This window comes from Vicugna pacos, chromosome 25 (genome assembly GCF_048564905.1).
Source record: "Vicugna pacos chromosome 25, VicPac4, whole genome shotgun sequence".
Taxonomy (NCBI): Eukaryota; Metazoa; Chordata; class Mammalia; order Artiodactyla; family Camelidae; genus Vicugna; species Vicugna pacos.
In genome coordinates this window covers 34529532-34546019 of record NC_133011.1, presented here as the reverse complement: position 1 = coordinate 34546019, position 16488 = coordinate 34529532, and the positions used below count along the sequence as shown (strand labels likewise).

The following is a 16488-nucleotide window of genomic DNA, read 5'->3' as shown; positions in this document are numbered from 1 at the left end:
GTAATAACAGAAAACATAAGCGACAGCACATGATGAAATGTGGAAATTTCCTTCAGAATTGGCATATTTAAGAAAGTGATCAATAAAAATAACAGTGATTTTAGCTTACTAACAAAGGAGGCAGTTAGTGTGGCTACACCCAAGTAGAACCATGTGTTAGAACAGGAAGCAGTTATTAAAACATTTATAATCAATTTTGACTTGACAAAATACATACACTATCAAAAGAAAGGCAAAAGGAGCAAATAAAAGCATATACTTTATAAACGCAACTATACAAAACACGGGCGTAGAAAAAAAGACCTGAAGGAACTAATCTAACATGAAAACAGTGATGGTGAGATTACAAATGACTTTCATTTCTCTACACGATAATTTCAACACCACTGTACTTTCTACAAGGCACTGCTTCTAGAATCAAAACCACAGGCACTCCTGTTTTACTCTACAAATGAAAGTAATACTAATAGATTTTGGTTTAGGATACTACATATTTTGAAACTGGCCAGAGTGATCCATTTTTCTAAATAGTATCACAAATATATCACCATATATAGCATTTTCATGTAGTTTCATTTGAGATCCTACTTAATGTTCATATAATACATTTTAACACAATGGAGGATCTAAAAGTACACTACATAACAAGTGTTACCTTTGCCTTGTCTCTCATGGAGCCTTTCCCAAGGATGGACATTTTTGTCAAAGTTTCTTCTTGTAAACGCTTCAAAGAATTGCCACGTGGCCCTAAAAGTTTTCCCACAAAGTTGAACTAGAAAAAATAAAAGAACAAATTTGTAACATTCATATTCGAAGTAAGGAAAGTAATTTGTTTCCTGAATGTTAGGAAACATTGCAGTATGCCGCACAGCACTGATTAATGACAAATATTTAAGTTCCTGCTGCACGCATTACTCTATAATGCTTCCCACAAACCAGATAAAACAGGGCTAAAAAACATAAAATTTTAAAAAAACCTGATATATTTATTTATACCAAATCACTTCAATGATGGCCAAAATTTACAAACAGTAAATGAAGTTAGTTCCCAGAATTCCAAAGTTGACATGCTGACAATTTCAGCACACATTCAGTATCCACCAGGGGAAGTGCTGGAATGAAGAGCACTGGTGAGGAAGACTGATACCTGCTATCCTGTAATGGGAACCAGGCTGGTCACTATCAGTGTCTGGGTTCTTCTTGCTGGTCAGCACTTAATCCTCCGTAAGCCAACCAATGAGTGCACTGGCCTGAGCGGATTCTAAGACTTCAGGGACTTACAAGAGCTTGATGACAAAATCCATCAACCTTTCTGACACAACTGGCAATGGGAATGTGGACAACTGATTTGGCCTAGGTGCCCAGGGTTCTTTGCTTAACAAGCAGAGAAGTGAATTAAGGGGACTCCGGACTCTGAGAATAGCCAGGTCTCCCATATTCCTGCTGAGTAACCGTGGGCAAACCACCTAACCTCTCTGTGCCCTGGTTTCCCTGACTGTAAACTGGGAATGATGGATGGCAACAGGACCCCTGTAGGGCTCTTATGAGGATTAGATGGGTCCATGTAAATAAATCATTGAGAACAATGCTCGGCACATAACAGACACTCAATAAATACACAACGAATGAATGAATGATTATTAGGAATTTCACACAACCTTTAAAAGCCTCACTATAATGATCAATTCTTCTTGCTCCCAAACAGAAAGTCAGCCCTATTTACCAAGAGAGAAACCGTTCTTTTTGGCAAGATTCTTGGTTACAAACCCATGTGGTGGCTGCTCTAGGGTGGGCCCCCTCCCCTGAGCCATGCCACAGCAGTGCTGCTGCTGTTTTTAACAGAAACCTGTTCCTCGTGTTTCTAACTATGGTAACTAAAGTGCTCTTCCAGAATTACTTGAAAAAAAATCAAAATGGCATTTTTTTCTTAGCCACTTTTAATTTTATTGGTCTTCAACAAAAACTAAATTATCTGTTTTTAACCTTAACATGTAATTACTTTTGGCTTTTTAAAATTTAATTTAAAGCAAATTACTTAAAAAACACAGAGGTCATACTTACAGAGTTTAAAATATCAAATACTACTACAAGGTGGGGGGAAAATCCGTGTCTCAAAACCCACCCTACCTCATTCTTGTTCCCTGTTTTCTCAGCTTTATATTTCTGGAAATTCTGTTATTTGGATAGTGAGCCTTCTGAGCTGGATTTCTAAGTTTCTCTCTTATTTCTCTGTCTTTTTCTTTCACCTTCTCTCTCTTTTACTTTCTGGAGGATTTAAGTACATTTCCTACATACCCACTGATTCATTTCTACTATCAAATGTTTAATGACTAACAGTATTTTCTTATATTAGTTCCTTTACGGCATTTACAAATATTTTATGGAAGTATGTAAGTTCTTTTCTTTCTGAGGATGTAGCCCCACCCCCAGCCCCCACCACGGAGCTTACAGTGCCTGCTTCCTCCAACAGAGTCCCCTTCCCTCCCCGTTTTGCGAATCTGCTTCTTGCTATGTAATGGACTTTGCTCACATGACTGGTAATCCTCTGTTGCTCAGTCCACAAGGGCAGACGCCTGGTTTTCTCAGCCAGGAAGGGCACCCAGGGGTCTCACCACGTCTGCGCAAACTTTCAGCCAAGTCTCCTCTACCCCATACATCCACCTTCACGGAGACTGGCGCCCACAACTGCCGAGTCTTCTCAAGGCTTTCCCACACTAACAAGCACGTTTCTGGGTGACCTCTTGCCCTGTCAGCTCTGGTCATAGACCCCACCAATTCCCATTCTCTGCCCCATAAAAGATTAAGTGACCTGATCCACCAGAAAATGTCCCTTAGCCCGACATGATCAAACTCCATTCGAGCCTCTGTCCTGTCTCAGGTTCCTGAACGTGACGCACAGGCGACCCTGGCCAGGCACATGACTCCACAACAGGCCCTCTGCTTCCAGCGACCAGCTTCAGGGTGAGACACTCTCTGACCTTCTGTCCCTGTGTGCCACCCCCGCCACCCTGCCCACTGCCCAACACATTCTGGCCTCGTCCACTCCCCCTAGGAGAGAAAACTCTCTGCGGCCTGACCTCAGAGACACTGGGAGGCCTCAGGCTCCGAGTTCTCCTGGCAGCCCCTTTCCCTGACCTTCCAGAAATCCTTCCGAATAAGTCCGTGCTGCTTTAACTCAGGGTTTGTTTTCTGTTTGATGACCATGGTAGCAAGGACACAAAGAACCTAAAACATTTCAGCCTTCATTTTTATTAATGATTTAATTAATGCATAGATTTGAATGGAAGGGGAAAGTGTTATCTCTAAGACCATTAATATTTCTCCAGATGCCAATTACTAGATTATAAATATGCCATCGTATTACAAAGGTTACAACTGTAAACAGGAAACGTCAAATGATTATAAAGATGGTGAGCCAACATGCAGTAAGTGTACCTTTCACTGCATAATGTATAGGATCCAACAATTATGTTCTTCCTTGGTCTTTACCAAGGTAAAGCTTACTTAGCTTTAATTGACCTAAACTATATTTGTGGCATGACACTGTTCTGTGGGGAACAATGACAGTTAAGCTGTCATTTCATAAACAACCAAGCCTCAAGAACATGTCACTGTCTCCACTAAAAGGTCTCCCTTAACTGGGCGCTCACCAAAAAGCCGGTTAGCCTAACAAAGGGGTGCTTTACTGACCTCTACCTCCACACACAGCTGAGCCTGTAACCTCTGCCAACGTAGCACCAAACACATTATCCTTCCAGAGGTCCTGAGCCCAGCAAATGGCACTGCCATCCACGCAGCAACTCCAGCCAGAAAGCTGACACTCACTCCATGCGGGCAGTGACTAGGCCTTCTGTGTTCACTGCTCCGTCACCAGTGCACAGAGGGCATTTAGTCAACGTCCAGTGAGTCCTTACAGCATGACAGTGTTACCTCCTGAGTCTCTCTTACACTTGCCTACTTTTTCTGTAGTCCCACCACAACCGCTCCGTCCAGACCATCACCATCTCTCACCTCGCACACTGCAGAATCCTATCTCTGTATCACCATCTCCTTCAATCAGCAGAGAGGGCTCAACACAAGGGTGACCCTGTCACATCTCTATTTAAAAATACAACTGTCCAGCCATCCTTCGAATGAAGTCCATGTCCTGACACTGCTATGCGAGGCCAGCTCACCTCCCAGCCCCGCTGCTCTCCTGCTTTTGATTTTAGCCATTCTCAACTTGTTTCTCAATGTTACCAGGTTCCAAGAACTACCCATTTCAGCTCAGACGTTGAGCTGTAAAGAACATCACTCTCACCCTTAAAATAAAAAGAAAACTGAACAGAACGCCTCAGTTCTTACAGGTCTGACTCCCATCCCCGGGTAACCAGTGCTTCCACTTCCTATGGTGGCCTCAGGGTAACAGGTCTTCATATGTTGCTCGGCTTCCAAGATCAGAAAAGTTGGAGCCGTCAGGCCTCCTTAAAGCCAGGCCTGGAAGCTCGCATCTTGTCAGTTAAAGCTGCTGCAGGGTCTGGACAGTCTCAAGGGAAGGGCACCCCCGGGAGCACGGATGCTGGGAGTGGCCACAGGGAGGGGGGCGCGCAGCACACCATAATGCTCGGCCGCAGGGAAAAGCACCAAGCAGTTCATTTATCAAAAAGTTAAAGTTTTAATATCCTCAAACATCGCAGTCTTTTCCAGTCCTGGCAATTCCTGCCTACCTTCCTCTCCTTAAGAGGAGGTGGGGTGGCGGTCTCTCTGAGGGCAGGGACCCTGACGTACCCACCTGTGTCCCTCAACCACAGCCGAGAACAGCACTGGCTTCTAACAGGTGAGCAGCATCTCACGCACTGGAAGTGGACGAGGAGCGCCAACCACAGTTAACACCCCCCTAAACCAGTCACTGCACAAGACTCAACTAAAATGAAACCTAGAACACAGCACACAGGCACAGAGGGAAGGAACTGTCTTATAAAATCTAAATGTTTGTTAAAAATGCTCAAAAAGACATCTGAGATAGACTGTAAAATAAGAGCTACTGTAACAGACGAACAATGTAATTTATTTCTACAGGGGTAGGTCTGAAGCAGGACGTGAGAAACGAGAGAGGAGATAAAGAAATTTAAAAAATTTTAAAAACGTGTGGACACAGTATAAAGTATACCTCTCAAGGCGACTAAAGAGCTAAGAAACTGAGAAAGGAAGGAGGCGGCGGGGGTGGCAGTCCACGGGGCGCCCCATGGTGACGACAAGGGGAGGTGCTCGCTACAGGGTGGCGCTGGGTGTCCTGAGACCTCAAGTCAGCGGCGAAGAAGCGTCCCCACCCACGGGCCCCCGCACTGTGTTACGTACACGTGTAAAACAGATGCATGTGCGTGTGTATGTGCATGTCTGTATTTGTACAGTATGTATACATTTATTTACTTAAAAATTTATACTTGTTCTATCACTGGTTAATATTTCAGTACTTACTTAGGTCAAGAGATTCATCATTAATGATACTCGACATAGAAAAACAGGTCCCATTCTGAGATGACCCTCCTACATGAGATGGGACCCCAGCTGCTCCCCCGTCCTGGTGCAGAGCCCACGCTGGGCGCAGGGGAAGGAGAGGCTCGGCTGTTTTCTCGCTTGTTTCCATTGCATCTGTAGTGGCCTTTAAGTCACAGGCTCTTCTGCAATTATCTTTGCCCATTTAAAGTTTACGTTATCTACAACGAGGAGACGCAATCCAAGAATCCATAACCAGGCACATGTAACAGCTACATGCCCCAATTACTGAAAGCAAATGAGTAATTAAAACTTGGTGGGATCTTCCGCCCTGGAGAATTCCCTCTTTTACCCTGGGATCCTGTCTCAGTGTGCACACAACTGTGTGGCACTCACATGAGCCAGTCATGGCACTAGCATTAACTCACATACTAAATATTAATCAATTGCAATTTCTTGAACAAGAGCATGGACTCCGGAGCCAGATTTCTGGGGTTCAAAGGCTTGTTACTTACTAACTGTGTAACATTTAGCAAGGTACTTAACTTGTCTGTTCTTTTTTTCATATGTGAACAGGAGATAATCATTCCCTTCTCCTAAAACTGTAAAGATTAATACACATAAAATTATTACATGCAAGGTCCTTAAAACAGTGCCTTATAGGATTCCCTAAGCCACATATATACCTTAAAACAGACATTCTAGCACGTCCTTGTAGCACCCAAATGTAAAACTATACGTGACATCTCTCTTTGGAAAACATCACCCCACACTCGCTTTCCAGACCTCACTGGGGAGAAAGAATTAAACTCTCCAGGAACACACTTGGTTCGTCATCTCCATGTTCACCCAACTCCTGCCCAATGGCAAGACTGAAAAGAAAAGAAACGAGGTTTGTTTTACCTATCTTCTCTCTGCTAATTAAAAAGTTTAGGCTCCAATAATTCCACCAAAACACACCATGATTAGTTAAATAAATCCAGCTTTTAGATGGCATTCAGAGTACTGATCTCGTCTGAATTAAGCCAATGTCATAACTGCGGAACTCCAAACAGTAGTAAACCTAACAACAGACTCGGGACCACGACACTCACACGAAATGGAGCAGCCTCTTCGGTAACAAGACACCTGTTTCTTAGGGTAGTTAGTAACTGAGTCAGGTTACGTTACTGACAGTAATTCTCGTGATTCTGATAATCACCTCTAAAGACAATAATCCCTTTTCACATGGGAAGCTGAATTCCCTGGGAATAAAAGTCATTCCAAATTTGTATTTAAATCAATCATTCCTAAATATTAAGAGGACTTTAAAAAAAGGTAAGATCTTTAATAATGCAGAATACTCTCTACTATATATCCTACTTGTTTATTTGTATCTGTCATAAATCTTTCAGGGCTCCTCCTGGCCTCACAAAAGTCTACTGCACAAGTGCAGCCCTGAAGGCTTTCCACCCTAGCCATCACCACCGCAAGGAATCCACAACCTGCTACTCCCCGTAATTAAATCCTTCTGGCCCAACAGTTATTCTGCCCTTCCCCTCCATCTCTGCTTGGTAACATCCTGAACTTACACTCAACGACTACTTTAATTCCACCTGTAACTTTCTCCAGAAATAACTCTCCCTCACTCTTTTAAATTCTTGCAGTGTCCATCTCCCTCTTACTTTAGTTCAGTCTCTTCCCTGTATTATCTAGTAAAATTTACTGTTTCTCCCGTTAGATTGTAAATCCCTGAGAGTAATTAGGACCCATATTTGATTCATCATGTTTCCGGCATAATGATTTCTCAATAAATACTTGTGGAATTAAAGTTCGTTTCACCCCAAATCAAATGGCACTAGTCACCATAATTTTTACTGATTTTCTTTGCCGCAGTAATTATTGCTCCATATTAAAGCTACAAATAAATACTATTGCTTAAATTTAGTAGTTTGCTAACCACAAATCACTAAGTATTAATGGTAGCGGTTGAGATTATTTGGTATTGCTCCATTTATTGCAATTTTAACATAGTATCTACTTCCAAATGGTAAACAGCCCCACTCATTTAGACATCAGCAACTTTAAAAACCAATCAAGTACAGTAACACAAGTGACTTCTTCAGGACGTGATATGGAGAAAATCAAACACACAGGCACACAGAAGTGAGACACCACCTGTAACAGTCTACTTTGTGTACTTGTTACCCCTATATGCTCAAAACTGGATTACATTCTTTGGGTGGGGGTGGGGGGATGGGTGGATAACAAAATAAATAAGACAAGCAATGCAGCCTATACGTAAATAAGTTTGGAATTGTTAATCCAGAAAGCCCCAGACTGCCACAGTCTGGCTGCAAGTGTGAAGAATGGGACGGAGGATTTGAAACCAGCTAAGAGGCTATCACAAAAGCCTGGGTGACGGATGGCAGTCGTCTAAACTAAGGAGCGGCAACGGAATGCAGAGATAGAAATAAATGAGAATAAATTTAGGAAGTAGAAGTAATAAACCATATGTCATGGTATTTCAAGAATGGAGGGGGAGAGGTAAAGGAAGAAGTTAGTAGACAAAAATGATGTGCTAGTTTTAGGCAATGGGCTCTCAGGTACATTTGCTGTCTGCCATTCACTGAAATATGGGACACAGGGAAAGGTCCAGGTTTGCCAAGAGGAGAGGGTGTGAAGTTCACTTATGGAATATCCATGTGGATGTGGTTCAGGAAGCATTTAGCCTGATGAGAGAGAGAGTGGAGATGTGACATCTGGCGTCAGAAAGCTAGGAGACCGCAGAGCCAGCACGCGTAACAAAGAGGACTGACCCCTAAACCTGACTGCCTTCCCCCTGTAACTGTGTCTCAGGATCAATGTATACATTTCGTGCCCCTTGTTGCCTGTAATTATGTGTCAATTTCTTGTTTTGATAAAAGTTCATAGTTTAGTCCATTGAATGACTATCAGCCATTTTACTCCACTGGGTTGGGGTAGGGGGTCCCAAAAGAGAGGGGTTAAGCTTTGTTCATATTTCCAGGGTCCACCAGCACACTTGTGCAATGTTCAGTTGATGCAACTGGGAGGTCCCTCATGGGACCCAGAGCCAAAACAGCCAGTACAATAACACTGAAGACATCTAAGCCAGTCACACACGGCTAAGCACTAAAAATGTTTTACCTTTTGGCTCTGCAGTGCTCATAAGGGTCTATCCTTTATCAACCCTCAAAAGTGAGCAGTGATGGAATAAAAGATTTACATAGAACAGGATTCATCACAGACTTCAATTTCTTAATGTACTGCACTGTGACCAAAGTACATACATGGAACGTCTAGTCTTCTAAATGTAATGAGATTTTCTGGGGCTTATATATAACCAAATTTTGTAATTACTTATTTGACTCAATAAAATAGTAATAGTAATAACAATAAATGCCCAAAACAACATGAGTAAATTCTTTCTTGTGTGGCTGTTTTTGGAGTCCACTTAACAAATCTAAGTTCAAGTGCTACTTTCTGGGTTAATACTTCAGCATTTAAAGTAAGTAAGGGAGAAGTCACAACATAAGTTAAGATTTGAAATTCCTTTACAATACTTTTGAATGCTGTCATATTTCCAAATACTACCTTAACTAACTTTCTGATTCTCACAGCTCAGGGGCCCAGAGAAGACCTCGGAGACGAGGACAAAGTTAGCTCTGAAGCCGTGTTCCTCTCATCTCTCCTGACAGCTGTGCGGCTCCAGTCCCCTCTGGAAACACGGGTTGTCGATGATGGCAGAGGGCTGGCCTGGAAGGGACTTTGCTCCTTCAGTTTCCGAAGGTTCTATAATCCAGAGAGGCCTTTCTGTTTCCCACAGGGTCCCCTGATTGAATGGATACTAGGAGGGACACTGACTGTGACTTACCACAAATACATGCATCTTTAAGTCATTATTTTTAATGTCAGGCTTCCTCGATGCCAACAAGTTTCAAATCCCCTCCAACCAGCCACATGAGCTTCGGTGCCAGCACTCAAGGACTGACTAGCAAGTGCAGGACCACGTCATGCCCGCAAGTAAACCATCAACTGAAATCGTTTCCAATAATTAAACACCTGGAGAAGCCCCCCTCATACTGCAAAGCAGCTCACAGGTCACCTTCTGGTCTAACGCCAAGCCCCGCACTGGCCGACTCCACCCCATACCCGGCTCGCTCATCACTGAGTTTATAAATCCCCAATAAAAATTGGCACATCTTTTTTTTTTTTTGATTAGGTTTATTTCTATTTGGAGGAGGTACTGGGGATTGAACCCGGGACCTTGTGCATATTAACCATGTGCTCTACCACTTGAGCTATATACCCTCCATCCTAAAATCGGCACATCTTATTGAAACTAACCTGCTCAGCCAAGTACAATGGCTGGTGGTTTCTCAAACCCCTTGCCCTGTGTCTCCCTGTCACGGCCACCTTCATCTCACCCTGTCTGACTTCTGACCCCAACCCAGCCAGCGCCTCTAGAGCCTTCGGGAGGGCTTCTGTGAGAGGGCCAGCATGCTCCCCTGACTTCCCAGGGCACACCAGCATTGACCTCCCCACACGGCGATACACTCAGTAAGTTATTCACCTGTATTCCTCACAAAACTGAGAGGCTCCTGTGACAAAAGAACGTGTCTTAATCAGTTTTGCTTTCCCAGCACTATTCCTGGCTCAGAGAAGACCCCAGTGGATGTTAGGTATACGAATGGATCGATGGGTCCAATGATGAAGGAAACGCTGAATTAAAAGATCAGTGTAAAATCTAAACCACAAGGCATCTAAAGGTCCTCACAGACAGGGCGTCTTGTTCCAATGCTGATTTGGCACTTACATCAACTCTGTTATATCTGGTCATGCCCAGGACCAAGGGTTGGAGTTTGTCCACAGGAAAACTATGGAGGACAATTTCTACAGCTTAGTCTTAAAAAATAAAAACAAACAAAAAGAACCCCATGAAACACTGTTCACTTTGAGTTTTACACTTTCCAAGCTCGCACATACACTCATGAGAGCAAATGTATTTCGGGTTTTAATACTAGAAGGCTCATGTTCAGTGTCGTGCCATTAAAAGAGTGTTGAAGTGGTTCATTAAGAGAAGAGAAATTATTCAATTAATGGAAATTGTTTTATTAGGCATTAGAAGCTGGAAGTGTCAAGTCAGCATCAATTCCACGTCGAGTTGCACTCTGCCCGCTGCTGTTCTGGGGGCACGTACTGCCAGTACTGCCGGCACCCTCTGGCTCAGTCTGTTAACTGACACCAGCATGAAAGCTCTTTCTTAGAACTGACGCAAGTGCTGTATTAGCCTTTACACGGGGCTGGCTTGAAACGAGAAATTATAAGCAGAAATATCCTTTTCTGCATTCTGAAAGCAGATTTCTAAGCAGCCGACTTCAGACATCATAAGTGCTTGAGATGAACTCTGCTCTCTGCGAGGCACAGAAATTATAATTTGTCTTCCCCTACTCTCATCAAAGCTGACACTGAAAAACAGTATTTGAGATTTTCTTTCATACACTTAACTCATATACTTTACTCCATATCCTCACTCATACACAACAGAATATGACTTCAGGTTAACCATCTACTGGACTATGGACTATTTAAAGACAGGGACAGAGTCTGGTCCCTTTCCACCTGCTGCACACTGAGCATGGAGAGCATATAAGGCATGGTGAATCAACTTATAAAAGTCTCCATAAGCCATGCTTTTGCTTGTCATCGTAATTAGCATGTCAATAAAATGTTCATAACAGTTTTCTGTTTACTAAAAGGTATATCCTCAGTTTTGCAAATATGACTAAGTACCTAACAGGCTGAATGTCCGTAGGTAACAACTATAAACTCTTAAACACTGAACAAAACACAAAAAGCAACTATCTAAACCCTCTGGAGAATGATGAAAAAACAAGGGAATTCTGGAAGGGAGTCAAGACTTGGAAGAAGGGAACGGTCGAATTTACTGACTTTAGAGCTTTTAGTCTGAGTAGCAGAGTTAGAGGCAACCACAGTGCTGAACTGTGTGGGAGGAACACTAGAAATGACAGTCAGACTTGGGGAGCCCAAATTTTGTAAATAAAATCTGCCAAAATCCCTAACTGACCCCTGAATCACATATGCCAAAAATAAATGCAAAAAGTCAAACTAAGAAATGAATTGAGATTTGCACTCCAACCCAGCAAAGTATGCAGTCCAAATCCAAAAATAATCCGCATTCCTCTAAGAAACATAACAGAATCCAGTTTCCACAATATAACACTCACAATATCCAGTACACAATCCAAAATTACTCAACATACAAAAAATGGGAAAAGTATGACTCATTATCAAGATAAAAGAGTCAACTCTAAGATGACTAAGATTTTAGAATGAGACTTCAAAGCACCTATTTTAATTGTGCTCAACAAAACAAGATAATACAACACCTACAATAAACAGAAAATCTCAGGAGAGAAAAAATGTTTTCAAATACATACATTTATATATGAATCAAATATAAATTCTGAAACAGCTAATTACATCTGACACAAAAATGTTATCTGACAGGCTTAACAAAAAAATAAAATAAAATAAAGATAACATAGAAAAGAATCAATGAGTTTAAGATACAGCAGTAGAAGTTATCCAAATTGAAGAATAGGGGGGAAACCTAATAACAAAAATGAACAGTCATAGGAATCTTTTCGAGAGTATCAAAAGGTTGAAAGTATGCGTACTTAATGTCTCAAAAGGTAGGGAGTGAGAGGATCAGAAAAGTATTTGAAGAAGCAATAGCTGAAATAATATGATGAAATATTATGAAATCCCTTGAAAAACACGAAACGATTTTCACAAAAGATGAAACAGAAACTCTGATTAGTGCCTTGTCAATTAAAGACAATGAAGAATTTATATTTGGTTCATATGTAAATATACGCATTTGAAAACATTTTTTCACCATCAAACTCCAGGCCTGGATGGCTTCACTAAGTGAATTCTAATACTAAAGAAGAAACAGCACCAAACTGACATCTATGCTTTGAAACAAAAAGGGGAAACAAAAACTTCTCCCCTATTTTTATAATATGTAGACATATATACCTACATGTTTTATATGTAGATATAAAAATTTCAGGCCAGTATCACTCATGAATATAGATGCATTTGAATCCAACAATGTATAAAAAGGATAATAGCAAGTAGGGCTTAACCCAGGAATGCAAAGTTGGTTTGAGTCAGACGAACTGATCAATAAAATTCGCTGTATTAACAGTATAAATGAGTAACATCCTGTGTTCATTTCAACAGATGTAGAAATTTATCAACAAAATTCATCATCCAGTCAGTATCAAATCTCTCAGCAAAACTGAAATAGAAGGGAACTTCCTTTACCTGATAAAAGGCATATACAAAACCCCCGCAGCTGTTAACCATGCTTAATGGTAAAATACTGAATGTTTTCCTGATACTGATGGGGAACCGGAGAAAAATGCCTAATCTCATCACTTGTATGCAAGTGTTATACTAGAGATCCCGGCCAATACAATAATACAAGCTAAGTAAATAAAAAGTATAAAAATTGGAACAGAAGAACTAAACTGTCTATGCGGATGATATGATTATGTACACAGCATATTCTAAGGTATCTATGAAACAACTTAATAGAACAAGTAAATTTATTAGCAAGGTAGCAGAATACAAGGTCAAAATACAAAAGTTTGCAAGAGGTAAAAAACCGTAAAATAAAATTCTGAAATATTCATTTTACAACAGTGTTCAAAAACCATAAAATATTTAGGAATAAGTTTAACAAAAGACAAGACCTTTACCCTGAAAAGGACAAAACGCTGATAGAAATTTAAAAAATCTAAAAAAATGGAAAGATGTATCACATTCAACGGAGGGGAGACTCAATATAACTTAGATGTCAGATCTCCCTGAACTGATCAACAGATTTAATGCAAATGCAATCATAATCCCAGCAGAATGTTTTGCGAAAATTAATAAAGTAATTCTTAAATTTATACAGAATTACAAAGGATCTATGTCCAAGCAATCCAGAAAAAGGACAAAGCTGAAGGGACATTACCTAACTTCATGTCTTACTATAAAAAGCTAGTCATGAGACACTATGGCACCAGCATAACGATCCATCAATGGATCAATGAAACAAAACAGAAAGTGCAGAAATACACCCTCACTTACATAGTCGTCCGATTTCCATCAAAGGTCCCAACAGTCAGCAGGAGGAAAATATCTCTGAACAAATGATACAGAAAAAACTGGACATCCATATGAAGAAAAGAATGAATTCTGACTGTCTATCTCACACCATACACAAAAAAGAATCTGAGATGTATCACAGACATAAAATGGACAAATCTGACACAATGCTATACAATGCTATGATAAAGCTTTTAGAGGAAACACAGGAGACTGTCTTATAACTTATAAAGTACTCTAACATTCCCTTTAGGTTGGCAAAGATTTCTTCATTGGCAGAAAGTAAAAATCAAAGAAGAAAAATCCAATACATTAGATGTCATCAAAATCAGATATATAAACGGCCAATAAGTGCATGAAAAAGTATACAAAATCGTTCGTCATTAGGGAAATGCAAATTAACACAAGAAAATATCAGCACACTATCAGAATGGCTGAAATTAAAGAGACTGCCATCATCAAATACGGATGCAGACATGGAGCAACCACAACTCTGCATGCATTTTTCTAGAAATATCACAAGAACCACCACTTTGGGAAAAAAATTATGGCAATTTATTATAAAACTAAATACACAGCAATTTAAATCCTAATTATTTACTGAAAACAAATGAAAGCATATGGTCATAAAATGACTTGTACAAAAATGTTACAGCAATTTAATTATAATAATTCCAAAGTGAAAACTGCCTGGGCAAATGGACAAATAAATGATGGTATATTCAAATAATGAACTACTGTTCTGCAATCAAAAGAAATTAACTACTGATACATACAACAGTGTGCACAGATCATGTACACGGACACTCAAAGAAAAAAGCAGAGTGAAAAGAGACCAATTTAGGCCAAATCTAAGAAGATGACCAAGATTTTAGAATTAGATGGACTTTAAAGCACCTATTAGAACTGTGCTCAATGACATGAAATAACACTTGCAATGAATAAAAATCAATGTTTTTTCTACAATAATTATAAACTACTTTGAACATTTATGTGCTCTATACTAAAGATTTAACATGGATAATCTTATTTCTTAGCAATCCAACCTCATCTTACAAATGAAGACACCACAGCAGGAAGACGCTAACAGACTGTCCACAGTCCAAAATGTGACTCAGGAGCATCATTTTTAGGCTCCATAACTCACACCGAAGTCAAACAGAAAGAACAGAATCTACTAACTACATTTTTCACTAATTTTAAAAGCATGCCTTTTGGGATGGGGGCGGGGTGTTGTGCTAAAGAAAACACCAAACAGAGTAACATCTGCTCCCCTGTGATACAGCTGAACACACCTGCAGGGCAGAGCTCACTGGCTTACCTTAGGGAACTGTTTTACGGGAATTAGCACTTTCTGTCCCAGCTTCATGTTCTTATTAATCACCACATCAATGTACTTCTCTTCGTCCTTGCTTTCTCCTTTTTGAAACTTTTCTATTTCTGTGGAGGAAAAAAAAAAAAGTAACAGTGAAGTGTCTGACAGATTCCAGAGGCCAGGAGTTCTCCTCAGCTGTACTGTGACATGAAATCAAATACAGGATACGGACTTTAGATGGCTACAATGTTCCAAGTGATGACACGGGTCCCATTTTATCAATGATTCTTCACCTGTACAGTGGGAAAAACGCACACGCCATGGCCCTACAGAGTCAAATCGCCACTGCCCAGCTAATGGAGGGGAACTATGGAGAAGCCAACAAATACAGACATACAAGTAAGTTCTTTGAGGCCTCTGGAATCCTAGAAGAAGGCTGATCACATAGCAAAGAAAAAGCATTACCAAGTACTGACATCCCTGTTTATCAACCCTGCCTGGCTCTCCAAGGCGGATCGCATCAAGAATCGATTCTCTAAGATGACATTAAAAGCCCTAGACAACCTTCTGTCAGTCGACCTCCCCAACCAAATCTTCTCACAGGTGACATGGATCAACTACAAGTTCATGTCTTTGTTAACGCTCTTTTCTCGACCTGTGATGTTATTTTGATAATCTGTTTCATACACCTCCTTCAAGATTCGACCACATTAAATACTACTGTTTACGGGCGACCCTCCTTTCCTCAACAGAGCAGAGCAGGAGAGGGAGACTCAATCACTCCCACCGCGACACTCACAAAGCACTTTATACCCAAGTCTGCTCTCGCTCCTAGGTGAAAAAAACAATGTGGCACCCTTCTGCTACAGACAACGTCTGTGCCCATCCCATTCATATGTTGGAATGAGTGATGGCACTAGGAGGCAGGGCTTCAGAGAGGAATCAGATCTGAAGTTAGAGCTCACAGGAAGGGACGGCCACCCTGAGAAGACGCCCCATGGAGCTCCTTCACCCCTTCTGCCACGGGAGGACACAGGGAGAAGACCGCCATCTGTGGACCAGGAGGTGGACCTTCACCTGACACCGAATCAGCACGTGTGCTTACCTTGGACTTCCAGCCTCCAGCACTGGGAGGAACACATTTCTCTTGTTTATAAGCCACCCAGTCTATGATGTTCTGCTCCAGCGGTATGACCGGAGTAAGATAACACTCCCCAGAACATAAACTTCTTTTAGGCAAAAATTTTTTCTTCATTCAACAAACATCAACTACTAAGCATCTACTATGTGCAAGTTCCAGATCTAGGAAAATATCAGTATGCTGTTTCCTCTCGTTATTGCCTATAGCATTTGGCTGGACAAAGGGTACACAAATAGGTGTACGAGGCACCGCTGCACAGATGATGACATGGACTTGCCCTCCACAGACTGACCACAAGGTAGCCAGGTTCAGAGAAGGGACCAAAGTAGGGAGAAGGACGGAGAGATGCTACCTGTTGTATAAAGGGACA

At 41.2% G+C, this 16488-nt stretch overlaps 1 protein-coding gene and 1 long non-coding RNA gene across 5 annotated transcripts in view; one reads left to right on the top strand and one right to left on the bottom strand.

Annotated features, from left to right (window-relative positions):
- The window catches only part of KHDRBS3 (KH RNA binding domain containing, signal transduction associated 3), a 145768-nt gene that overhangs the window by 79332 nt on the left and 49948 nt on the right, over window positions 1-16488 (bottom strand). For all 4 annotated transcript variants that reach the window (XR_012064247.1, XR_012064246.1, XM_072949756.1 and 1 more), the window contains exons 2-3: window positions 14984-15102; window positions 656-772 (exon numbers count right to left, since the gene is read on the bottom strand). Coding sequence is in view for 2 of the 4 variants with exons in the window: in XM_072949756.1 (XP_072805857.1) it covers window positions 656-772; window positions 14984-15102 (236 nt within the window). In the remaining 2 variants the exon portion in view is untranslated. The remainder of the gene's footprint in view (window positions 1-655; window positions 773-14983; window positions 15103-16488) is intronic.
- On the top strand, window positions 6560-9681 carry LOC140689324 (uncharacterized). The gene is made up of 2 exons (XR_012064251.1): window positions 6560-6792; window positions 9096-9681. It is a non-coding gene; the product is annotated as an uncharacterized lncRNA (long non-coding RNA).